General features: G+C 40.6%; 1 protein-coding gene across 1 annotated transcript in view; it reads left to right on the top strand.

Moving 5' to 3' along the window:
- Window positions 1-2,569: 2,569 nt before the first annotated feature.
- Window positions 2,570-27,212, top strand: part of ttc27 (tetratricopeptide repeat domain 27) — a 118,047-nt gene continuing 93,404 nt past the window's right edge. The window contains exons 1-3 of the mRNA XM_034681934.1: window positions 2,570-2,867; window positions 20,101-20,284; window positions 23,628-23,751. Coding sequence (XP_034537825.1) covers window positions 2,777-2,867; window positions 20,101-20,284; window positions 23,628-23,751 — 399 coding nt within the window. The 5' untranslated portion in view covers window positions 2,570-2,776. The remainder of the gene's footprint in view (window positions 2,868-20,100; window positions 20,285-23,627; window positions 23,752-27,212) is intronic.

Here is a 27,212-nt window from a genome sequence, read left to right as displayed (position 1 = left end):
AGACTGTTATGAGGAGTGATCAGCTCAACTGCAATTAATTGCAAAGTCCCTCTTTGCCTTGAAAATGAACTTTATCACCAAAAACACATTTCCACTGCATTTCAGCCCTGCCACAAAAGGACCAGCTAACATCATTTCAATGACACACAGGTGTCACACACATTAACACAGGTGTGGGTGTTGATGAGGACAAGGCTGGTGATCAATCTGTCATGATTGAGTGACTGGACACTTTAAAAGGAAGATGGTGCATGACACCATTGTTCCTCATCTGTTAGCCATGGTTACCTGCAAGGAAACACGTGCAGCCATCATTGCATTGCAAAAAAAGGGCCTAACAGGGAAGTTTATAGCAGCGAGTAAGATTGCACCTCAGTCAACCGTCTATCCAATTATCAAGAACTTCAAGGAGAGAGATTCAATTGTTGCCAAACAGGCTCCAGGGTGCCCAAGAAAGTCCAGCAAGCGGCAGGACCGTCTCCTGAAGGTGTTACAGCTGTGGGATCGGGCCACCACCAGTGCAGAGCTTGCTCAAGAATGGCAGCAGGCAGGTGTGAGTGCATCTGCACGCACAGTGAGGCGAAGACCTTTGGAGGAAGGCCTGGTGTCAAGGAGGGCAGCAAAGAAGCCACTTCTCTCCAGTAAAAACATCAGGGACAGACTGATATTCTGCAGAAGGTACAGGGACTGGACTGCTGAGGACTGGGGTAAAGTCATTTTCTCTGATGAATCCCCTTTCCGATTGTTTGGGGCATCTGGAGGAAGGCTTGTTCGGAGAAGACGAGGTGAGCGCTACCATCAGTCCTGTCTCTTGCCAACAGTGAAGCATCCTGAGACCATTCATGTGTGGGGTTGCTTTTCGGTCAAGGGAGTGGGCTCTCTCACAATCTTGCCTAAAAACACAACACATACACATACTGCAACCAAGGATTCTTCCTGTTCAGGGTCTTCAACATAGGTCCAAGACCAGTGAGAGGCTTTACCACAGTCCCTTCCCAGGCTGTGGAGGAGGTCCTTCAATCAATCAATCAACCTTTATTTGTATAGTTCAAAATCACAACACACGTTATCTCAAGATGCTTTTACAAACAGAGCAGGTCTAGACCGTACTCTATGTTATATCATAAATACTGACCCAACGCAAAAGCAGGATAAGACTCAGTCTGATCTCATCTTAATCCATCATGAGCATTACACCTTGCAGTATTTAGCCAGTTAAAGCTAGTCCAAAATGCAGCAGCCCGACTCCTCACAAGAACCAAGAGAGACCACATCAGTCCTGTTTTAGCTTCCCTTCATTGGCTTCCTTTAGATTATAGAATTGATTTTAAGATTTTACTGTTGACTTCTCATACTAAGGACCTCGTACCATGAGGTCCTCATCCAAGACTCTGCTCGCAATCCCACAGTCGAGGCTGAGAACCAAAGGTGAGCGGGCCTTTTCTGGCAGAGCCCCGACCCTCTGGAGCAACCTCCCCGAGGAGATCAGATTGGCCACCTCTTTACCCTCTTTTAAAAAGACACTTTAATATATTGCGCTTTTACAGGAGATGTCACCTGAGTGTTTTATTTCAGATGTTTTATTATTTATCAGGCTTTTATTATTTTATATTTTATATTTCTGATCTTGTAATTGTTGTTTGTTGCTTTTAGTCTTCCAACATTGTTTTATCTTAACCTCTTCACCCTTATTATCCTCCTTTCTGTCATTTCCTCTTGCTGTCACCTCTCTGCAGGTTATGTTTTTTTTAATTATTTAATTCTTTATTATTTTAGCTCTTAATGGCCTAGCCCCCCAGTACCTGACCGAGCTTCTCCAGTATCATGTCCCTGCCAGAGCACTGAGATCGTCTGGCCAGTTGTTATTGATCACCCCCAAAATGAGGCTTAAAACCAGAGGTGACCAAGCCTTTGTGGCGGCTGCCCCTAGGCTCTGGCACAACCTGCCCCAACATATCCAAGCCGGTTTCAAATCCTCTCTAAAGACACACCTCTTCTCCCTGGCTTTTAATCAAGGTTGAGTGGACATCTGGCATAATTTTAATTAAATCTAAATGTATTTTATTTTATCTTATTTTATTATATATTTGCACTGTGTTTATTTCTCTTAGTATGGTATTTTTGACATTGTTTGAGTTATTTTTGTCATTTGTGCTGTTTTGATCTGGACAGCACGTTGGTCAACTCTGGTTGTTTTAAACGTGCTCTATAAAGAAAGTTTGAGTTGAGTGTTTCATTGTATTCCACACATTTCTCTTTTAATGTCTTTTAGTTTCTTTCCTATTTGTAAAGCACTTTATAATCCTGTTTTTAAAAGTGCTATATAAATAAAGATTATTATCATTATTATTATTATTATTATTATTATTATTATTATTATTATTATTATTATTATCATTATGGGTGCCAGTCTGAAACCACCTCCTCTAACTTCTATAAACCTCTCTAAATATTTAGTTTAGTGTGTGGTCCTGAAGAATCAGACTTTAATCTCACTTTGTTGTACATGTGTGTCTGATGGGACAATAAAGAAAAGCAGACTTCACATCCCTGTGGGGTTTTCGATTATATTTCCCAGAATGCACTGCGCATCTGTCATGGCTGCTCACTGATGCCACTTGCACCACATGGGTGGAAATAAACGTTGTGTGTGTGATTGAGAGGAAACGAGTCTGCTCATTAGGACAGCGTTATCTCTACGGCTTCACCCCGGGACCGTCCTGACTGCAGACAGCGGATCTTTCTTCACTTTGGAACCCAACACAGGCGATCCGTGATGCCGCTGGACGTCCAGGTCCCGGTCCTCCGAGGGTTTTTAACACCAAGCGAGGCGGCGGAATGGAAACAGAACATCCCCGGTCCTCCAGGTGAGACACCGGGCTGTGTGTTTATTATTTCATCACGTCACTGTTAGCAGCATGAGGAGCTGATGTCTGCTTTAGATCCACTAACACTGTCTCGTTGTGGATGCTTGAATCCATTTAAACGGAACGAGGCTTCTTCTCCTCGCTGATGAAACTCACGGTAACGGCACCGGTGAAGCTTTTCCCGGTAATGACAGCGCTTTAATGTCAGGGTGATGACAGCTGAACCTGCAGTTCATGTCCAGATACTATTAAATATACTGTGTTTTAATGTAGTGTGTTATAAACGAGCAGTAAGTCAACGAAACGAGCCGATGTTACGGCGTTAAGAGTTACCGTGTTAAATGTAGACCTTTAAGCGAACGCGTCCGCGGTTGTCGTAGTTGCACAAGCTTCAGAAAATGTCCCCGCAAGTGCTTCCTTGTTTATTTTCATTAAAGACATACATAATGAATATATTCTGACATTACAGTATTACAAAAATAAACAGGGAGGCATTCAGGAGGACTCTTGACGTGCTTTAACAGCTCGTGAAAGTACGACAACCCCTGACGCATTCGGCTCAAAGTCGCCAGTTAACATGGTCACTCATCAAACCGAAACACCGGTGTGTGCGAACGTCATGCGGAACCCCATGCACATTTTTATGTAATAATACTGAACTTCACGCTTTGAACAGTGAATACACCCCACAGTGTGGTCCTTCATAGAGGCTGTGAGTGATGTGAGCAGCAGCTGTTCGGCACACACAGGACCCCGGGCTTCTTCTTGATATAAATGTTATGTAAACCACAGTAGCTCGGTCTTTAGGGACTTTCAGGGGAACCTGAGGGTCCAAGTCCCGTTACGGAACATCTATGTGAATTGTACTGGTAGCTGGAGGAATTCAGTTTCACTCCCAGGACATTGCTGACGTGCCCTTGAGCAAGGCATCGCATCCACAACTGCGCCCGTGTGCAGCCCCTTCACTCTCACACCCTTCATTAGAGGATGTCCAAAGGGTTTCATTTGTGCATGTGTGTGTGTTTGTCTTTGTTTGCATGTTTTGCCAACGCAGTGGGAAACTTGAATGTCTCCTCTGGGACGAATAAAGCACATCTTCTTTTGCAATCAAATGAAGCTTGATTAGCTTAAGTTTCCTCGTTTTTCTCAGATGTCTCTTTACCTCACATTAAACTGACTTCCATTACATTGAAATTCAAAATGTTTTATTTAAGCTGAGTATAGACGGCACTGGCTTCATGTGTAGTCTTGATCAGGTGTTTGTTTTTGCAGAGCAGTGTGTTGTTGTGCAAAGCAGTGAATGGAGTGTTTTTCGGACAGACTTTATATTCAGAGTCCTGCATGATGTCTCCACTCTGTCAGTAGACCAGTGTCATGCTCACATCTGTCAGAGGAAACCAGGAGTGTTCTCTTTTTCCAGTGTTACTGACTTTTAATAACCAGACTGTACTCATCTACCAAAGAGTATCCAGTAGTTAATTTGTCTGAACTAGCAGGGGCGTGTCCAGAGTGGGGGATAAGCTGTGGCATGTGCCCCCTTGAAATCTGGCCACCCCTTGTGCCATCCTGAAATCCTAAACTATGATTGGGCTGTTTGCCTTGTCAGAGTTGGAACGTAGGTTTGGTCTGTGTTGCATCCATAGACTGTATAAAACTTGGATGTAGTCTCTGTGATGTCATCCATTGGTTTCTGAAGCGTTGTTTTAAAGCATGTCGACGGTGGTTGTCATATTGAAAATGCTGACTCAACCTAACTTTCAGTCGACCGAGCAAGAGGCAAAGAGGCTGTGTTGAGGAAGGCCTTTAGCTTCCTACCTGTCAGTCAAGTCAACCACACCTGTAATTATGCAAAACTGGTAACTTTAATATCTGCAAAACTAATGAGTTGTGTACAGTGTGTGGGGATAGAGAAGTGATCTATTCAGACTGAAATATTTTTTTGAACCAGGCTGTAAACATGTTTATTCTGCTGTAAAGATGAGCTCTTCTTGGGCTTTTGGAGCCAGCCTCAAGTGGACACTTGAGGAACTGCAGTTTTTAGCGCTTCAGAACTGGCTTCATTTCTGGAGGTTGCAGGTTATAAACAGGAATTTAACATCTGTATGATCCTTTATGTGAGTAGTTTAAGTAGATATTAGTGGAGACAGAGATGATAAATAAATTATATTTATTTGTGTGTGCCACCCCTCCATAAATCAGGGTCTCAGTTAGACCACCTCAGTCCAAAAAATGTTGACACACGTCGGTCAGTCAGTGCACAGATGTGACAAACTTTGGTGTTATCAACGATGAGAGTTCAGTCAGTCGTCAGCCTTAAAACCAAAACTGAAATTTGCCTAATTAAATGTAACGTGCTTTTTTTAAAATAGTGTTTTCACTCTGTAAAGATCTGAACTCATGTGATTTTTTAATGATGAATTATGTCTTGAGTATTAACAAGGTGCTGGACAAATTTCTGGTCACAGTACCTGAGTATTTTGGTACTGGTACACGTTTTTATTTGACTGCAGAACAAACTGATCTTGTCGTCAGGAGATGAGAAAGGTAAATGTCTTAATTTTAGTCGGTGTTGTCCTCATAATCTGTGGGCTGTCGCTCATTTCTTGTTAGTTTGGTCCGCTGGTGTGTTTTTAAATTAAACTGAGTTGTGTGTAAATGAAACAGGGGCTCTAGAGGTGCACAGCTCAAAGTGAGTGACGTGGCTGTTCTTTAGAAGGAGATATGATGTGCTGCTCTGAAGTTATTCACATGCACGGATCAGATCAGCCACAGTCCATCCCTCTGAAACTTAAACAGACTTCCTTTGAGAGCTTTGTTATTGGATGTGATGCAGGGCTGTGTTTGAGGTAAACATGACATCATATCTCAGCTTCTCTAAAGGTGTGTTTGTGAAATGTGTAAATGTGTGAGAAATAATGAATTAGCTCTTAACCACATGATGGATCAGTGTTGATGGGCTAGCTCTTTTACTTCTCCGTCACATCTACGAGTAATGTTAGCTCTGTTAGCGTGTCTGCTGTACAGGAGGTGGCTGATGTTCTCAAACTGTGTCCGTCTGTCTTTTTAAACTTGGTTTAGATCATGAAGGTCCCTTTTAAAGCATCCTTGGTTCCTGACCTTGATTTTGGATGTGCTGTGTTGGTGCTGTAAGTCCACAAGCTGCCTTCACCTGATATGCGTATTTACAGGCAATGATCACCTTGTTTGTGTGGATGTCAGGTAGAGCTTGGTGATATTGAAAAATAAGTTATCAAGATAATATTTTTCATATCAGTCGATATTGATAATTATCACGATGAATATCAAATCATTATTTCATTTAAATTTAAAGGCTAATTTTTGCTCCTGAGTGAAAGTTGAAGAAATCTGATGGTTTGTTAGCTTGTATCTGGATTTAGTTTTCTGATAAGCTTCTGGAATCCATCATTTTTTAAAGTGCTAACAGGAAGCAGGTCTTTTGTGTAAGATGAGATTTTTGTGATAGTTTGTAGATTCTTCATTTTCTCAGGTTCAGATCATTTGCATGAATTGCATTCCTTTTTCTTCTGTCTAATGTTGGGTGGCAACTAGCATTTAAGGTTTAAGGCACATAAGTGCCCGTCCCTTTCCATGGGTTGGGGGGTGTAAATATGTAGGTTTAAATATATCAACATTTTATCCAACATCTGTTATATTTATATTGAGGAAATTTATATCACGCTAATTATTGTTATTGAATTATCGCCCAGCCCTAATGTCAGGGTATCGTTGACGGGAAAAGCAATGAGTATCTGATGACAGTCTGCTGTAAGATGCAATATGTAAATATGTAACTATTGAACAAGAATAAAACAACAGTCATAAAATCAATCACAAACAATAGAATATTAGAAATGAAGTACAATATGAAACAGTCTTTAGATAATAAAGCCTGAAACTCTGAACGAGAGAGACAGTTCAGTCACTATTTATAGCTACTGTATTTATAGCATTTGTTTTAAGGCGCACATCAGATTTATATATTTATATTCATGTATAATATTAGCTTTTGTTTGATTTAAGGTATTTGTGAGCATTTTCTTGACCTGCTAAATAACAGAGGCACAGATGAGATCAGTCAAAGTGGTTAGTCTCACTAAACATTCATGTTACTTTTAATAACTTGAAAATATTGATTCCCACTTTTTTTGAGAGATGGAGGTCCATTCAGTGAGACTTGAGTCTTCCTGCAGGAGTTTTTCAGATTAAAGTCATCCCTTGGCTTGTTAGGCATCGCCCATCCATTATCCGGTAGACTGCTGCTGTGAGAAATCAGCAGGAATGTCAAATGTCACATACGGTAGATGAACTGCAGTTAAAGAGACTGAGGAGGATGATCGAGGCTGAAACCAGCAGAGCTGTCAGAAACAGAGACCCAGAGCAGCGGGGCGGAGAGCGAGAGAGTAAAAAGTAAGGTGCTTTATTTTCAGCTGTGGTATCACCTCCACTTATTAGAAGAAACGTTCCTGAGGACAGTTGTTGCTCTACTGCTGCCTCCATCTGTTGTTTTGTGTTGTTACTTTGGTGTTTAAAATACTAAGTCCTGACTCAGAACAATATTTGAACAACACACAGTAACATAAAAAGAATCAATCAGGGCTGCAGTTTGAGCAAGCTCTCATGTTCTGCAATAGAAAATTCCAGTTTGGTCAAAAAGCTGTGAATCAGGATCCTCAAAGTGAAAAGATTGTTTTTCTGGGTCAAGAGGGACACAAAAACATCTCTTCAGAAGAGAAGAGAAGTTTTTGGAAAAAGAGTTCTCTCTCTTTTAGCTGATCTATAATGTGAAGGAAACCTAGAGTAAAGTTTTAAGATTTCTATTGACAAAGAAAACACTCCAAGTCTCATCTCTTTGACCAGCCCTTTTTTGATCAGGAGATCGATATGTGTATCTCTTTACCTGCAGAACTCAAAGTGGATCAAGATCAGTATCATTTTAAACTCAAACTGGATCCAGATCAGGATCATTTTAAACTCAAAATGGATCAAGATCAGTATCATTTTAAACTCAAACTGGATCCAGATCTGGATAATTTTAAACTCAAAATGGATCTAGATCAGGATAATTTTCTAACTCAAACAGGATCCAGATCTGGATCATTTTAAACTCAAACTAATCCAGTTTTTAAAGAGCTCTCAGTCGGGTTGTCAGGTATGACCTTGTGATTCCTGTTTTACCTAGTTTGATATTTTGTCCCCAGTCTTGTTCTCTCCGTTTGTTTTCTTCTTTGTGTGTTGTTTGTTTGTTGTTGATGTTTTTGTGTGTTTAGAGGTCTGCCAAAAGACTGGAATTCTAAAGAGCTCAGGCTGTGAGTGCTGTAATGTGTGGCCTCAGTTTATTGATTCATAAACATTAAATACATTTGGCACATTCTCCCTAAGTATTGTTTGGCAGTCATTGCAGTCCCGTCAGGGCTGAGTGAGCTCTGAATCGTGAGGGAGTTGTTTACAGACTAAAACAAGTAAACAAACAGTTTAGGGTTTGTCGACTAACAAGTGAGTTATATTTGAACAAGTTACAAAAGCTAACTTTTCATGTGTTTGTGAATGTCCCAACAGAAAGTGACATTAAGAATAATACAGTGAACGAGCAGTTATGCAAATTAGAATCTTGACAGGGTGAGCACGACGAAAAGGGTTTTTTATATTAGCTTGCTTATTACTTAGCTAACAGCTGAAGACATAAACCCCCTTATACAGAATAATAATGTGGTCATAAACTCACACCTAGGGATGGGTACCTTTCACATTTGAACCGATACGGTACCGATACCCGGTACCTGGGAATCGGTACCGGTACTTAACGGTACCAATTTTCGGTACTTTTGTGTATTTATCTGGTAATAAATGTTAATTTTAAAAAAAATTCTCAAATTTGTTTAATTTAACATATTTATTTAATTTAGGATTATATAGGTGATTAGATATATTAGCTGACACGTGCTCGTGGCGTCTAATTGCTCTGTCGGGAGTTTATCAATTAACACAAGTGAATGCCTGTGGACGGGAAAAAGTCAGTTCTCCGTCTCTTTATAATAACAGGACACACAACTTACCTGTTGGGCATTCACACACACAGGAACTGTTATAAACAGGGCAGGTAGTCGGATCGAGAGGGTCAGATTAACCATAGACTGTATAAAATAAACGTAATCCTCTTGCTGCTCTGCTTTGCAGTGAGTGCGCGCACCTGTCAGCAGAGAGCAGAGATCAGAGACGGTCACCCGATCAGTTTCAAACTTTATTGCAGGGCGAAAGTATGGAAAATATCCTACTCTTCTACTCCCTCACAGTCACAGGGATGCTTCAGGTACTGAAACATGGTACCGTTTGATGTCACGTGAGTTGGTACTCGGTAGTACTGACGGAATTCGGTCGGTACCTATAAAAATACCGAATTCGGTACCCATCCCTACTCACACCTGCCTTCTCAACATTTGTGGCTTCATGAGTTTTAGGTTTTTGTCATGATATTGAACAAGATTTGTATTTTTGGTGAGGAGGAGGATTAGTCTGTCAAACAGCATGCAGCTGATGAAGGACAATAAACGTCCTGATTAAACTCAGACTAATGAAGCTGATTGAAGTGTGATGAATCTCATTGAGGCTCAGTGAACCCGACCAACTACAGAGGAAGGAGAAACCAGCAGACTGAGACTATGAGCAGCTTCCAGATGAAAACTAGCTCACACTGCGTGCAGAGACGACCACGTCAGTGAGTTATTTCTGATCCTTCATCTCGGTCCTGTATCGCTCAGCCCTGTATGCTTTCACTGAATCCATTCACATTGCCTTATTAACTGCAGCTCATTGACTGAACCTTTATGAATTATGGACTAATTTGAGGGCCTCTGCCTTGTTTTCCATAATTGCTGCCATTTCATCGTCAGACCTGAAGAGTGGCTGAAATGTCATTAAACATGTGGCCTCGCCTCAGGCTTTCATTTTCTCCCTCATAAAGCCAGAACCCTTCCTGATCCTCATCCTCTCCCTCCCCTCTCACTCTGCTATTATGGCCGCCCCTGGGTTTCATTAGACCAGCAGTGAGATGAAAATCTCCACGTCTTCTTTACAACACCAGTCACTCACCCTACAATTGCTTATTAAAGCCAAGGGTACTGTTAAAGGATCATGTGACTGACTGGGGAGGCGTGCTTAAGTTGGCCAGAGATGTGAGTGTGTGACCCAGTCATTCGCTGGAATCAGGAGTTGTGACTTCACCGTGATTATAAAGTAAGATTGAGTTCTGCAGAAGTTAGGCAGATTGGGTCTTTTTTAATCTTCAAAAAACAGACAATCTAATCCGTCCCTCTGAGAAACTTTGATTCATGACGTCAACCAACCCCTGCACCTATTGAGCAACCGTGCAACTTCTGCCAATCTCTGCTATTTTTCCACGACTCATTTTCCAGATTCACTTATTTGATATTCAAAACATCGGTCTCCTGAGGTCTGTAGTGTACAGGCACCAAGAGGGGATAGTCTACAGCAGGCATGTCCAAAGTATGGCCCGGGGGCCAATCGCGGCCCAAGGTCCATTTATTTATGGCCCCAAGCTTCCATCTTAAATTGTATTATTTATAGCTCAGAAATTAATCCCATTCTGAATCATCTTTACATTAGCAGTTTCTTTCAAGCGCACAAACAAAACTAAAGTCATCCAGAAAAGGTTTTCAAAGTCATGTTTTTATCATGATGTGAAAATGTTCTTGATGAACACTGAAAGTGCAGAAGACACAAAAGAGGACACAAGACAAGATCAAAATTATGAAATCGTACAGAAAAGGCAAAATTTGATGCATAAGAAATGTTCAGAACGCAGGAAAATAATTATTTTGTTATAAATTGTTGTCTGCTGGTCAGAAAAGTCTTAAAAACAACATGAAAAATAAGTGTGATGAAATCAAGATCGTGATCCTGCTATAGGAAAATAATGAGACAATATTTTTCCCACATTGCGCGACCCTGATGAAAAACATTTTCATCCAGAAGATAGTTTGCTAATGTTTACGTGGCTTGTGGAGAACTGAGGACTACCTAGTCACTGATTTATTGAGAAAAAAATTAAAATAATTGTTATTAAATAGAGATTTCATAAATAACTTTTAGGATTCCTAAGTCTCAGTTGGAGCCACTGGCCCTGAGGTATTCTGACGACATCAAATGTGGCCCTCTTTGAAAAAAGTTTGGACACCACTGGTCTACAGTGTCTTTAATGATCATGTGAGGATCAAAATGATTCCACTTTATTGACCTCCAAATCTTCAAAACCATCTAAAACAGAAGGGACATTTTCTGTATTGTAATTTTTAAATGCTTGAAAAAGCAGTAAGAGATTAGGTGAGGATTGACAGAGTGCTAAAGACACAGTTTCTACATTTTGAACTTCAAACATTCACAATGAGTCCCATAGACTGTATAAATAATGGAGGTAGTATCTGTGACGTCACCCATCTGTTTCTGAAGCGCTGTTTTGAGTCCAAATCGTCGGTGGGAGCCATATTGGAAATGCTGAACTCAACCTAACTTCTGTTGAGCTAGTGTGAGGTAAAGAGGCGGGCTTTGAGCCTCCTAGCCAACAGCTACATTGTTCCCACCTGTCAATCAAGTCAGCTGTGCCTCTCATTGGAAAACTCATAATCTTAATTTTTTTTTCGAAGTACTGCGTTTTGAAAAAATTCCCCCCGTACAGTGTGTGCAGATAGAGAAATGAGCTATCCAGACTACACTAGTTTTTTGAACCAGGCTGTAAACATGTTTATTTCTGCTGTAAAGATCGTCATCTTTGAGTTGGTGTGTATGTGGTTTCCAGTACTTCTGGAGCCAGCCTCAAGTGGACGCTCGAGGAACTGCAGTTTTTAGCACTTCTGCATTGGCTTCAATTCTCACGGCTTGATCTTGGCATGTTTGGGACAAGACCAGCAAATTTAAGATGTACATGTTTGACCACAGGGGCGCCGAATCAACCCAAAGCTCCTCACCGCAGCTTTGATATCTCTGCACACTGCAGGATCTGGACTTGTTTTTGTGAAGCTGTGCCGGTCTAATGAGACTCCGAGGTGATCGACTTTCTTTCAGTAGCTTCATGACTCATCCTGATACTGCTGTTTTTATGGAGACACTGTTCAGTCTTAATGAGAAATACAATACTTCATGTCTGTCTGTGTTTATTTATCTATGTTGTTGGATGTCCACTCAGCTTCCTCCTGCCTTGTGTTGAGTCTTTGAACCAATCAGAGGCTTTGTTTTAAACGTGTCAGAGCTGATCTCAAAGAGTGTTCGAGATAGACATCTGCTGTCATCTTTGTTGTGATTTTAATTGATAGGATTGAAGTTTTTATATGTGCTGAGTTTTTGATCATACGACAGCTAAAGAGGCTTTTGAAGCTGTAATCCTTTAAATGATCTTGTTTTTGTGTGAGACCGTCAAATTAAAGGTTGTTTTGTAAATTTGTAAGATTGAATTTATCTACACTAAGAGAGTAATGAAGGCATCAATGGTTTAACCATGTTCACTATGTTGCCTAGATTTGGGTAATTAACAACAAAATTAGAAAAATTAACAATAACATTTTAAGACAGACATTGAAGTGCATCCCTATTTAATTTTTACAGCAGGAAAGTGATGACAGAGTTATTTTGTGTGGAGTGTGGAACAACATTCTTCCTCTTTGGTGCCCAGTTACATAAATAGTGATCATAACTTGCAGCAGTGATGGACTGCTAAGCTTGATTGAAGGTTTAGTATTGAGTTGTAGACTGTCACGTGTTGCATTCAGCTTCCAGTGGACTGATCAGATCTAGAAAAGCTGTCTATCTACTAATGGTGGTTTTCCACCAAGTGTTCCAGTTTGGTACGTAAACCCTGATCTTGGTGGTGTTTCTTGAACCAACCATGCACTTACTTGGTAGGCAGGTTGTTAGCTGGATGGTGATAGTCACATCAGCTACATTGATAGCGACACGTTAAACAAAGGCCAACAGTGGAGGACATCCAGTATTTTGTGTTCTTCCTTTTTTGCTTGAGGCTGTTTATCATGAGAAGTTTTTGTCCATTATTATCTCTGTCACATGGAAAGGGGTAATTATCTCAACCAATTAATGGATTACTGTGGGCTTAGCTCCACCCTTCAGGGTCTGATAGCTACGCTTGGTACCCAGACAGAAGGAGGACAAAAGTAAGATGTCATTGATCAGTTGTTTTCGTACCTTTCCCAACTTTTCTCCAACTGGAAATTCAAATAATTAAGTATCCTACCAAATCGGACTGAGCTTGTCTGCTTAGTGGAATCACAGCTTCAGTGTTCCTGTGACCGGACTTTGTAGAGTTAATTGAGCTGTCAAATTTTAGTTAACCATTGCCATTTAATGTGTGGAGGTGGTTTGTTGATTTTTATTTTTTTGATTTGGCCAAAATAAAGCAACAGGATAGATTTGTTTTGCTGCACTTGTTTTTATGACAGGTCAGGTTTGATTTGATGTCTTTATTTCGAACATGTAAAGAAAATAATAGAACAAAAAAACAAGTAAAAAGAAGAAATAACAATAAAACCCAATCAATCAATTCTATTAGCATGCATATAAATATTTTAATTTACATTTACATTACATTTACATTTACTTTATTCACTATCTATTTTCCGTCATATGAATGAATTCCTAAAAAACAAATCTATGTATTTCATCTTAATATTTACACATACAATCAAAGCAAACCCCTCATGATTATCATTGCCCTTCTTCCTCCCTGTACCTCATTAAAATAATTTCTTTATAATTATTCTTAAACTTGATTATGTTCATTGCTGTAGCTCCATGTGAGGTAATGATATATTTTTGGTCCCATATCACCAGGCTCTACACTCGCCCCAGCACTGAAGTGTTTCAGTTTCGTTCAGCTCATTGATTTTGTGTTTTAGTCTCACAGTTGAACTGATTTCTTACACTGTTTTGACAGCGAGGTTAAGAAGGCTCGTCCGATATCAGTTTTTCAGAGTTGAAACAGATTATAAGTAGTTCATGAGACTGATAACCCATATTGAAGAGATTTGCATTTACACTAAAAATGAAATTATCTCAGTCAAAATGTAGAGTTTTGACCTGTCATTCATAAAACTAGACCATTTAATTTCTAATAACTGTAGATGAATATATATAATATCAGTAAAGCGGAGTTTCATCTCTTACTGAACACCTTTTACAGTTTATGCATGCATTAACTGGTCGAACAAGTCCTCAGATTTTTCACTGGAGTATAAGTAGAAGTAGTTGTTGGTGGGACATCGGGTTAGGCAAAGCGATGAGTGAAAACCGACCAAGAGGGGAGCCAAAGTAGCACACTATTTAATAAATGAACTATATTAATGATCTATAGAATGAAATGCAGATATAGATAAAGGGCCTAATGACCAATATTGGCCCCCATACTGCCAATTCAATAATTGATTGACCCTGCTGTGGACGTACTAGACTCCTGCTACAACTACCACTCTCCGTCACACCCCTATCATCTCTCTCTCTCTCTCTCTTCGTCTCCCTCTATCCCTCTCTCCAACACGGTCTCAGCAGATGTGTGTCTAACATGAGTCTGGTCCTGCTGGAGGTTTCTGCCTGTTAAAGGAAGTTTGTCCTTGCCACTGTAACTTGCTAAATGCTGCAAAGTGCTCTGCTCATGGTGGATTAAGATGAGATCAGACTGAGTCCTGTCTGTAAGATGGGACTGGATCTGATCCTGTCTTGATGTTGGGTCTTTGTTAATAATAGAACATAGAGTACGGTCTAGACCTGCTCTGTTTGGAAAGAGTCTGAGGATAGTGTTTGTTGTGATTTGGGACTATATAAATAAAGATTAATTGATTGAACATAAGTTGCAGATTCAACATCACCACATAGTACCTTCTCTCTGTAACCTGCAGAACAATGATGGTTGGTTAGTTTGGTTGAGTCTGCTCATTAAAGAAACAGCTGATGCAGTTTGTTACCTGAAGTCCATACCAGCTCTCGTTTTCACGGCTCAGGAGCCTTCACAGTCTGCACCCTCTCCACCGGTCCAGAGACATTTTGATGCATGGTGCAGGAAACAGGAGGGGGGGCGGTTTTACTCCTTCTTTGATTACAAAGCCGTCGTCCTCGGCACAGGAAACAGAGCGCTGCAGATTTTTGGTGGAGAGGTGGTGTTTGTAATAAGTGTTAATGGTGTTTATGAAGCTGCGCCAGTCAGCTGGAAACTCTTTAAAGTCCCTGAGCAGCACAATAGATTGCTTATTATTTTGAAGCATTTGAGGCACACTGGGTTGTTTGGCTGAATGTCATTCTCTCTTATTTAAAGACATGTTTTTGGAAAAGAAAAGGTAACTGCAGGAGGACTGAACTGACCTTTGTCTTCTGTCAGGAGGCGTCTAGTGTCAGTGCTCACTTCTCTGTGTGTGAAGACGGCCATGGAGACAATTTGGACTGTTCCTCCAGCTCGCCGGGCTTTGTTATGCAGCTCAGAGAACACCAGTAACCTTCCCACTCTCTCTGCTCTCTCCACCGAGGGAACAGAAAGCAATCAATGCTAATGAGCCAAGCCCGTCTCCCTCCTCAAATAAAAAGCTAATGAAAGGAGGGGAGATGTTGAACCGAGCACACGAGCAACACAATTATTTCTGTTCAGGAAGCAGCGGCCCAGCAGCCTTCCTCTGTCCTTCCATAAATCAACATTTTCCACCAGCACACCGCTGGCCTCTTCAGCTGGTCCTCCTCAGCAGCAGAGCGTGCGATGCTGTGGGAGTGTTAGCTCGCCAGACGCTCACACGCTGAACGCCTCATCTGTGGGGAATGGTTTCAATATGCTCGTTGACTTAATGAGAATATGGCCTAAGATTAAAATCCACGGCTAAACAATTTCAGACAAATGAGGGGAGATGGATTGTCAAGTTGGCCTGAGCGTTGGGTGGAGCGTGGAGCTTCATTTTCCTCCACCTCATCAGCCGATTTCTACGTGAGGCTGCGAGGGGAAATTAGAGCAGATCCATTAACGCAGCAGGTTTTCTTAATACTCTTGATTAAAAACAAACAGCACTGAAGTTCATTTAGACTCAAACATCGCCTCAACACAGCCTCCTCTCCCCCACTCACCCACAGCTTTAGTTTATAACATATAGTTAATACACAGCTCTGGAGGTGGGGTCAGTTTTGATCAGAGTTATGAAGCGTTTTGTACATTTCATTTTTATCAAAGTGTAATCTGGTTTTCAACACATAAATTATGAGGTTCCAGTTCACTCCATAAACGAAGCATGATGGTCTCTTCCTGCTTCCTGAACCTCAGTCTAAGTTCTTAAAGGTACAGTGTGTAGAAATGAGAGTACTTGAGGATACCTAACGGTCAGATTCTAGACTGAAACACTCCCCTGCTCCTGTGATGCACGATAAGAACAATCCTCCATTTATCAAGATGTAACCATCAAAAACGTCTATCAATAATTAGTTTATACACAACTTGTTTTTTATTCTTCATCTTCCATTGGGGTGCAATATTGTGGCCTTGTACACTTAGATGACACACTATACCTTTTAAAACAGTTTGCAGGTCAATTTTGATCTCATGTTATATCAGGAGATTTCCTCTAAACAGAGGAAGAATTGATGGTTGACTCTGGATGAGCTCTAAAGTTCAAAGTGGGAATCTTTATTTTGAAAACAGAAACATTTTCAGTGCATCTTGCCGCTTCCATCATTGGGTGGCACATGCACAGTTGTCATGTAGATATTTCAGTTGTCTTATAAGTACACTGAAAACATAACTACAAGAATCCTTATAACAGAGAGAGGTCAGATGTCTCTTTTCAACACTGGGTGCTCATTAGAGCTGTCAAAATTGCTCCAAAATGGCATTTGAATATTCGCTCTAAAAAAAACCCATAGGTTCAAACTAGGGATGTACATTTTAAGTATTTTCCGTGATCGATTTTTGGAAATGTTAACGATCAATTATCGATTAATTGATAAAAAAAAACATAATTATTCTTACGTCAAAAACAAGGCCAAATACGTTGTTTTCCCGCTAAATTATATTTTCTACAGCAACAAAATGCATATAACTGACGGGATTGAATACGAGCACACGTTTGACACGCAGAATATCAACGATCAGGCTCATAAAAATATTCTCAGTGGACATAACCTTATAAAGTGAAGGCTCATAATACTAACAGAAAAGTACTTCAGACTCTCAGTGTCCAGTTTTCTGTCTACTCGTTCTTATTGAGAAAAATAAACGTGATTCAGTCAGGTGTCAGCCGGGAGAGCAACCGGGTCATATTCAGTCCCGCTGGAGAAAAGCCCAGACGGCTCTGATGTTGCTGGTCTGCAAACATAGCGTACCTGAATTTCCCACCTGTCTGTTGCCTTCGTATCCAAAGGTGGAAATGTCCTGTTTAAATCAGTCAACCTTTGTGTCCGTGTTGTTGTTGGCAGCAGTTTTGTATTGATCCTCTTTTAAAAAAGCGCACGTGGAGACCTGACGCGCGGCCGCAGCCGCCAGCTGAGCATCTCCGCTGTGAGCAACACCTTTAACAGCTGATTCACATCGAAACATGCTTTAAACTTAAAACACCTCACTGATAGATGAGTGTAATATGAGACCACATGATGTTTGTCCCACGTGATGGAAAATTTATAACGAAATTGTGTGTTTTGAGTAATTTCTTAACAATCAATTAATCGATTAATTGTGGTCATCCCTAGTTCGAACCATTCAAATATCTATATTTGTGCATTATGTCAATAACAGGTGGACAAACTGATACAAGGAGACATAACTACTTGTATATGTATTTGTATTTCAGATATAACATGGCTAAAACATACCTACACATTACAAAACAAGTAAATGACCTAATGGTCTATACCGAAACACTTTTAAGACCGGAGACCTCTCACTCGCTCGCCCCCCTCTCTGTGCGTAATGCGCTGAGTGAGTGCTGAACAAGACTTGTGCGAGCAATTAAAGGTCCCGACTCTTGTCCCTAATATAGGCAGGCTTCATTCAGTGATTCAAGCAAATTTATTAACATTAACTGCAGTTAAAGTTGAAAAAAAAAAAGTAGTCCACTTACATTCTTGGCGCTTGTATAAAAAGAGAGGAAAAACTGCATTTTATCCCAGTGTCACTGATTGTCGGGCTCTTTTAGTCCACTGTCAATGTAGGGTCTTAGGCCTGACAGGTTATTTGCCAAAAACACGAGACAGTCCACATGTGAACAAGACAGTCCACATGTGAAGAAGACCGATCTCTTTTTATTCACTGTATTCCCAGCGGAGGAAAAGACGTGTTCAGAGCGCACTGAGGATCCGGGGACGGAAAGATATTTCTTTGCCATCTACTCCATGCTGTGCATGTGTGACTCCTGTGACCTGTCCCTGACCCGTCATGCAGTGCATCCACTTGCAAAGTAGCCGCTGATGTGTTTTTTTCCACAGTAGAATATTCATTTTCACAATCGAATCTCCTTTTTTTTAAATATTCGAATATATATTCGAATTTAGAATATTCGTTGACAGCCCTAGTGCTCATACAGTCAAAAAGAGTGGTCTAGATCAGCTCTTTTTCTAGAGTTTCTTCAGATAACATTTGCTGTGAACTGATGTGTAAATAAAGATTGATTGAAGTTGGAATTATAGCAAGATATGTATCGTTTTTGCACATTTTGTCTTTAATAGACAGGACAGCTGAAAGACTTGGAAAGGGCATTTCAAGACAAAATACTGATCATTGGCATCTATCCCCCCACCACTAAACACACAACTGTCCCGTTAACGGTCAGTTCTTGTTGCAGTCTCGTTAACCAGCAGCAGGATGAGGTGCTGCTAGCAGCGGGCACTGACAGCGTCTGTCTTGATCTTTACGTCTGTGTTTCTGTGACGCAGCGTGGTGTGTGTGTTTACATTTTACAGCCATGCTCAGTCTCTGGAAATGCATGTGTAGTAGTGAGATTCAGAAACGGAGAAAAACGCAGCTCATGTCACTCATGTCTTCCTCTTCTTTTGCTATTTAATGTAGTTAGCATTCTTCTTCTTCTGTTCAGTTTTAAGACACTATAGCCACCACCTGGTTGGAATACGTAATTCACAAATCCCTGCCCACCCCTAAGAGGGACAGAAAAGGAGGACAGTAGAGAGTGGCATGCAGCGAAGGGTCATGACGCTGTGACGAGGGCTATGGCCTCTGTACATGGGGCGCAACAACAAGAAATGTATCCAAATCAGAATACTGAGCAGGGCTGAACTATTCGGGAAAATAATCTGATTGTATCTTTTATTTACCAATATTGGTAATTATTACTTTTTGATTTAATGTGATTCAATTTTGAGTTGTGTGATACAAGGCTGTCAATATTACACACACTCTCATATTCTCTCTCTCTCTCTCTCTCTCTCTCACACACATAAATTAGATACTGTCTCACCAAGTGTAATATGTAATCAGTGCTACAAACACTGGAGCCTGGTCCATTCATTAAGCTGCGCTGCCATCATCACCTTCAGTTGTAGTAGAAAAATACTTTATTTTCATCTCCTCTAACTTCCCTGTACTGTTTTGACTCGCACTCAGACGGAGCTGTGTGTCATCAGTGATCCCTGTGGAGGTGGATTTGGCTCACGTGCCTCTCATATGCGCTTTGTAGTGTTTAAATGCTGATACTGGTTGGTATTTTTGCCTCATGAGGTCAAGTGAGGTAGCAAGACAAGCGAGGCAGGTTCTTTACGATACCTGACACTGAGCTGCATCTTTTCTTTTACAGCTAAAGTAGTTCCACAGGACCGACACACCGCTCCTCTTAGACACTAGAGTTTCTGTGGTGCTAGGTCCTGCCCAGTCTGAGGCCTTTGTACAACAGACTAAAGTGTAGTGTGCTGTGTTGCTTGTTGTCTGAGTAGACCGCTTCACTCTTGCTTGTATTTCCTGTCCCCAAAGTGTAATCGCAGCCATTTATTTTAGAACATCTCATATCATGATGATACGAGATAAAGTCTGTTTTCCTCTAGTTAAAGTTTTTAAATGCACCCGTTTGAGTCCTCTTTGACTTGATGCAAACATTCACTGCAGCTCTTATGTCTCTGATCATCTCTGTGTGCTGATGTTTCCGCTGTGTGACCTTTTTTAATGTGACTGCCTGCATTAAACTACCCGTCAGCTTAATGTGAACCTCTGTGCTCTCTGCTCTTCCAGAGGTGGGCTCTCTGCTGGAGTCTCTGATGGAGGGGGACTTCGAGGCGGTCCTGCTGAACCACCTGGTGTTAGATCTGCTCACTGGAGACGGCAGCTGCAGCGAAGGCGAGGACATCGAGGCTTACCTGGAGAGACGGGTCCTGTTGTACCTGACCTCTGGAACCGACGACGACCAGACCAGCAGGTGACTCGGCGGGGAGGAGCTCCAGCTGTCAGACACAATAGACTGTTCCCTGATTGTGTTGTAGCTATCTGTAACAGCTGGGAGAGTCTGAGATGTAGAATTCAGCTTTAGTAAATGTTATGGCCGTGACTCTCAGAGCACAGAGCTGTTCAACATCCTGAGACTCTGAGACTCACAGGCTTTAGTTTGTCCACTGTGAGAGGAACGTCAAAGTTTGGTTAAAGATTGGTCGCTGTGATGATCTTTACATCAAATTGAGCTAAACACTTGATGTGTTTAAGAAAGTGACAGAAGTAGACGTTTGTCATGGGCCCCCCTAAATGCATTGGTGCATTGCACTAGCTGCACTGCCTAGACTTAACACCAGTGTTGAGATTTGAAACCAAAATCCAGCCACGGTGGATGCTGACATAGTCCTCTGGTGCAGCCAAGACGTGCGCAGAAGTGATCCGGCTGGTGAAATGGTAGGACTGCAGTGTTAATTTCGTCAACGAAATTATGACTATAAATGTTCGTCAATGACCCATTTTTGTCATGACGAAAACGAGACTAAGACGTATTAAAGTGCTTCCCTGATAATAAAAACTCTGAAAATGTGTTTTGATTTCGTTGACGAGACGATAACGAGACGAAAACATTAGTGGCGGATCGTCGGACATTAAGAATCCGTGTTTCCCCCGCTGTGCGTCTTCAAAGATTAAAGTGATGTGTTCCTGTGACAGGCTGAGTTATTATTTCAGTGACACAATTTAGTCTCAACCTGCAGCAGGCGTGCATTATGAACCAGCTCTCCTCACCTCCATGCATCTGTCTCATCTTCATTGATGATTTTTACCCCCCGGTGTGCGTTAGTGACAAAGACACAACCGGGGGACGTCTGTTCAATATTTGACGTTGTTGCCGCGATTACCGCAAAAAGCTCTGCGTCTACAGCTTGATTTAATCCAGTTTGGTGAAACATCAGACACATTTAGTAAGTTTGGATCAACTCCTCGTTGAAGGACGCTGATACATTTAAGAGTGCCGTGAACTGCCTGTTTCTCATGTGCGCCTGTCACTGCAGGTACATTCAAGGACCGTCGTAAATGTGCAATACAGTCCTTTCATAGCATTTTTCTGATTCAAGAGAATCTAAATACAGTCACAGTGGTCACATCAAGAATGCTTTCTTTTGACTTTTTAGCAGCGACAGGCTGAATTATTTAACTCAAGATATTACACAAGCAAAAGTGTTAAAGGAGTAAAATGTTGATGATTTTAACACTAGGTACATCCCTGAAACAATATCTGATCAACTACATGAATTATTTAGAGAGTGAAGATGTTTTGGCAAAAATCTAAGACTAAAATGTTTTGAGTTTTCGTCGACTAAAACTACACTAAGACTAAAAAGGGCTGAAAAGACTAAAATGTGACTAAAACTAACAGTCTTTAGACAAATATGCCTAAGACTAAGACTAAATCTAGAATAGCCGTCAAAATAACACTGTAGGACTGATGTCAAACTTTGTCTGTTTACCAAAACACACATTTTGATTTTCCTTTTGTTTGAGTTTAAGATAGACTTATGCAATACATTCTCAAGTGAGCACTTTCCTTTTTACAAAAGAAAACAAAGATGACTAACAAACATACAACAAGCATAGAAAACATAGAAAACATAACAGTCTATGTGTAGCAGAGAACCAAGGGGGTTACAGTACAGCTGTGAAATCCGTTCTATGTGGGTTAATAAACTCAATCCATCCTTTCCAACATTTATCAAAAACATCATTTTTGAGCCTCAGAGTAAACGTTAATTTTTCCATTACAGAAATGTCATGCATCACATTAAACCAATCTACTAATTCAGGTGAATTCTTACATAACCACTTTTAATGAACTAATAACACATCAAAGATCGATCAGGTGGGTCCAGTCCACAGCAGAAAAGATTCTTGGGTTGATTTGTAGCAGACATTCACGGTTGTTGTGAGTTTAATGACTCAGTTTATGTTTGTCGATGTTCAAATGCTACAGGAGCTTCATTTGCACAGAGCTGTCAATCAATCATCTTTTAACATCAAATAAGAAATCAAAGTTAAACTTCTTCTTAAAAATGATCAGTCATAAAACATGAAACAGCACGATAAGAACAAACTGCTTTGACAGAAAACATGTTTGTGGAAAAATGGATTGACGTGTATGTACATTTTTGAGCATGTTTGACCCATGTTCCATCTGTTATTATGGAGGAGGCGGGCTTTAAGACCCATACTGCAGCCAGCCACCTGGGGGAGCTCTGAAAGTCACGTCTTCACACATAGTAGCTGTTGTTTTGTCACTTCTTGATACAATCATTGGCCCAAACTCCAGCTCTAAATGCTGCAACATCGGTACCTGTCATGGGGTGATTCTGACATCATGGGGAGGTGGTAGAGACATGTCGTCCATCATCAGTTAAACTGTTAAAGGAGATATGATGGGCAGCTTCCTAGACTTGGTGCAACAATGCTGCTTCTTTTACAAAGACAGCTCTTGTATGCTGTCTCCCTCAAAAAAGCATCTTCGGTTGTTGCAGGTTAGCTGCTCTTCTTTTTCTTCATGTTAGCTGTGAGCTTCTCTTTTAATCACCCAGTGTTGGCGTACACATTGAACACAGGATCAAAACATTGCACTCCTGTGTAGTCCTGCTGGCAGCCAAACAAAATCCCTTCATGACTTTTTGTTTGAACATTTTGTCTGGACAGTATGTCTGAACATTGGCCTGAGATCCTCGTCCTCACGATGCACAAACAGTGTTAGCAGTGTGCAGTTATTAATGATAACAGTGAGCAGGTGGATCAGAGTATGGGACTGCCAGCTGCTGATGTCAGCACGCTCATTAAGATCCTCACGTTCACCTGATGGTGAGGGTTTTGTTGGTGGTTTAGCATCTTCTCTCAAGAGTGTTGTTCATCCTTATTTTGCCTCCTTTATTCTTTTTGTCATGAATTATTCATTTTTAATAAGGACAGCTTAACGTCTCCCCTCTCACTCTCAGGGGGAAACTGTCCACGTCTTAATGTTGAATGCCGCTTCTCCTCCTCCTCCTCCTCCTCCTCCTCCTCCTCCTCCTCCTCCTCTTCATGATTGGATCCTTTCTCTTCCTCGATCAGCCTCCATCGCTCTCTCAGCCTAATAGAAAGGCAGCAAAGCATGTCTGCTGGTTGTCTGTTTTTAAACCCCCCTAATTATGAGCTGAGGAAATGACCTGTCACTGTGCTTTTCTAAAAACACCCTGTGAGCTTAAGAAGGTTCCTTTCTTCATCTTCTCTGATTCATCTTTCTGTCCACTGAGTCCGCTGTGTCTCTCCTGCTGCAGGGAGCTGGTGGTGATGGCCGTGGCTGTCGCTTGCCTCCAAATGTTTGCACAGAGTAACTGGACCGGTCCTCCGGCCTCCATCGAAATCTCTGACCTGCTGCCCCCGGCCCTGCTGTCCCCTCAGGTATGAAACCATCTCATCAGTCTCTACTGCTTTGTGTTATTTTCAATCAATATCATCAATCAAGCGTTATTTATATCACGCTAATACACAACAGATGTTATCTTTTTTTTTTTCCACAGATATGTTTATTGACATTTTGTTAAATGTGAACAACACAAAACCAAAAAAGCACACAGACAGAGTGACACACAACAACAACAACAACAATAATAGTACAGATTATATTAAAAATATAAATGATATAGAGAAGTGTATACAAATATTTGTATAAGTAGCAAAATAAAGAAATAAATGAAACATTAATTAAATAAATAAATACAAAATTTTTATTAAATAAATGCAATTAAAAATACAAATAATTAAATGTAAAGAGATAAATTGTTATTGGTCAGTCTGCCGCCCTCAACATCACTTTTGAAAATTGCCAAAACAGATAATCACCTAATCAGGGATCTTAGAGAGGTCCTGCTCCTGCAGATACTTAAAGAACGAGTCCCTTATCCTGTTAAATTCCCTCAGGCAGCCTCTCACTAAGTGTCTAACAGATGTTATCTTAAGATGCTTTACAAACAGAGCAGGCTTAGGCCGTACTCTTTCTATCATCCTGCAGCGTGTTCTGACTTCATATCAGCTGAAAGGTTCAACTTACTTTAGAGGAGTGTTGAGTTTTACAGACTGTTAAAGTAGTGTTAGTGTGCGATCACATTCAAATCAAGTCATCAGCTGAAATCATGACAGTAAAACAAAAGAGTTTTTGGGGTTAATGTTTGAAAAGTTGGGTGATGAAAACTAGTATGCGGATCCATTGATGCCAGTTAAATTTGGGGCCAGGTGACCTACAAAATAAAACGATACAATCATGCAATGCAGTGATGTGAGATATGCTGGATGTCTCACAATAACAATAAGATCACAATACAGAAATTCAAATTTTTGTTAAAATAGAATAGAAAAAACATACATGCAGGAAAGAAGAACTCACATAAAAACAAAATCAATCAATTCCATCAGCAATCACTGAAACATTTTAATGTACATGTGCAAAAAGAAGTAGGAAGAAGGTGAAACTTTTCTAATCCTCCCCTTAATTTCACTATTTTCTGTCATTACATGAATGCATTCCCACAAAACAAATCTTCATATTGTATCTTCATATTTACACATACACTACGAGTAACAAGTTTGGACACACCTTCTCATTCAATGGTTTTTATTTATTTTAATTATTTTTCAACATTGTAGATTAATACTGAAGACATCAGAACTATGAAATAATCTGGTTTTGCCATAATCTGGATTACAACAGTAGTCAAATAGGGCTATCCATTGTGTACTAACCCTACCTCTGAACAACAAAACTGATGGTCTCAAACACATTAAGAAGGCAAGTCATTCTACAAATGAACTCTTCACAAGCCTCATGTTCATTAGAAACCATTCCAGGAGACCACTTCATGAAGCAGACTGAGAGAATACCAAGAGTGTGCAAAGCTGTCATGAAGGAAAAAGGGGGCTACTTTACAGAATCTAAAATATAAAACAGATTCTGCTTTGTTTAACACTTTTTTGTTCATTCAATAATTCCATATATGTTCTTTCAAAGTTTTGATGTCTTCAGTATTAATCTACAGTGTTTACAATAATTACAATAAATACAAACCCTTGAATGAGAAGGTGTTTCCAAACTTTTGACTGTTAATGTACAATCAAAGAGAACCCCTCATGATTATCATTGCCCTGCTTCCTCCCTGTATCACATGAAGATCATTTTTTATACTTCTTCTTAAACTGGATTATGTGTTGGCGTTGCTGTAGCTACATATTGAGTTAGCTCCACAGTTTTACTCCACAGATCGAAATTGTTACAACCCAGCTCGTGAGGGGGAAGGGAAGTATCATAAACACAGACGTTCAGGGTAAACAAAGTTATTTATTACACAAGTAGTAAAACAAATTGAGCATGTGACAAAATGAGGCACCTGAAAAAGGACCGATGAGTGCTGCTCAAAGGTATAAAATAAAGCCAAAAGAGGACTCTAACCTAGAGTAGTGGCTATCTGCCTTTTCTAAACAAAAAAATTAAATGAAATCTTTACCCAGTATCGTGACATGTATCTTGCTTTAACCAGACACTTGATGCATCACCTCAGTTATATCGAGTTCAGTCTGAGAGTTAATGACTCGTTCATGCAGATTCAAACCTCCTGATGGATGATCGTGTCTCCATCTGCGTCTGCTCTGTGGTGCTTATATGACAGTGTCAGGCGAAGATGTCTTCAGATTGAAATGTTGTTCACGGCATTGTGTCGGTCCTTTGTGTGACTTCAGTCCTCAGCATCAGTCACCAGTGACATCTTCAGAGAGTATTCCCTAAGCTACGAGCTAATAGCAACACCTCGTTTGTGCAGCCTTATCATAGACTCGCATGAAGTCTGCCCCGAAACACACAACTGAGCCAAACACTGAGTCCACACAGGAGATGCTCATTATACCCGATCATATTCAGTACATTTACAGTAGATTTGTTGTCATGATTTTATTGACTATAAAATGTTTTAATAAAGCCCTTGTGGCAGAATTAGTGTCAGGAGTCTGATTCTTTGCTGAGTTCAGTGAAATGAATTTTTGTCGGTGTGTAAAGTGAGCCGAGCAGAAGCAGAGAGAGCTGCAGACAGGCGCAGAGAGAGCTGCAGACAGGCACAGAGCAGGAGTCGTTCCAGGTATGAAGCCTCTCTGGGGTCCTAATTACACCGAGAGGACGACGCTCTGCTGTGCTGAAAGCAGAATATTGCTTTCACACCGCCATCACACCCGAAGAGAGGGACGCTTCTTTTATCAAAGTAATCCCTTTGACATCAATAATTCATCAGTGCTGTCACTTCAAGGAGCTCCTGTTGTAAAGCAGGTAGTCTATATATGCATGACAGCACAGGTGAGGGAGGACAAACATGGAGCAGCTTCTGTCATGTGGGTTTGATTTATAAGAGAGAAGCCTGAAAGCATCCTTAATCAGATTATATCTTTCTTCTAGATGAATTAAAAACTGAAAAGACCACCAACCTTTTATCTGCCTGAGAGTGCCGGGCCTCAGGGACACTGAGGATCAAACAGTGAACACACACAGATATGCAAACTATGGAGAAATATGTTTTAACATAGTTACAAAGATCCCAGAAAGAGGCTTCTTGTTTTCAACTCAACTCAAAACTTGAGCTAACAAGATAACTTCACTAGATTGAATTATAGGATAATATGATAACCTGCAGCTGTAAGAGTTATTTGGGTTATATGTTGACCGATAAGAAACATGCATCTAATTAGAAAACTGGCAGATTAGCGTTAAGGTAAGAAGAAGCAATGTGTCAAACAGAGAGAACGTAAAGTGGATTTTTGTAACTTCCAAATGTCCTGGTTACTCTTTGTTAAGCTTTCTAAGTTTGCCTCACGGAGCTGAGGTAACA

The sequence above is a fragment of the Notolabrus celidotus genome, chromosome 4 (genome assembly GCF_009762535.1).
Source record: "Notolabrus celidotus isolate fNotCel1 chromosome 4, fNotCel1.pri, whole genome shotgun sequence".
In the NCBI taxonomy this organism is placed as follows: domain Eukaryota; kingdom Metazoa; phylum Chordata; class Actinopteri; order Labriformes; family Labridae; genus Notolabrus; species Notolabrus celidotus.
The sequence above is the reverse complement of the archived record's forward strand: the minus strand, read 5'-3'. Positions and strand labels throughout refer to the sequence as shown.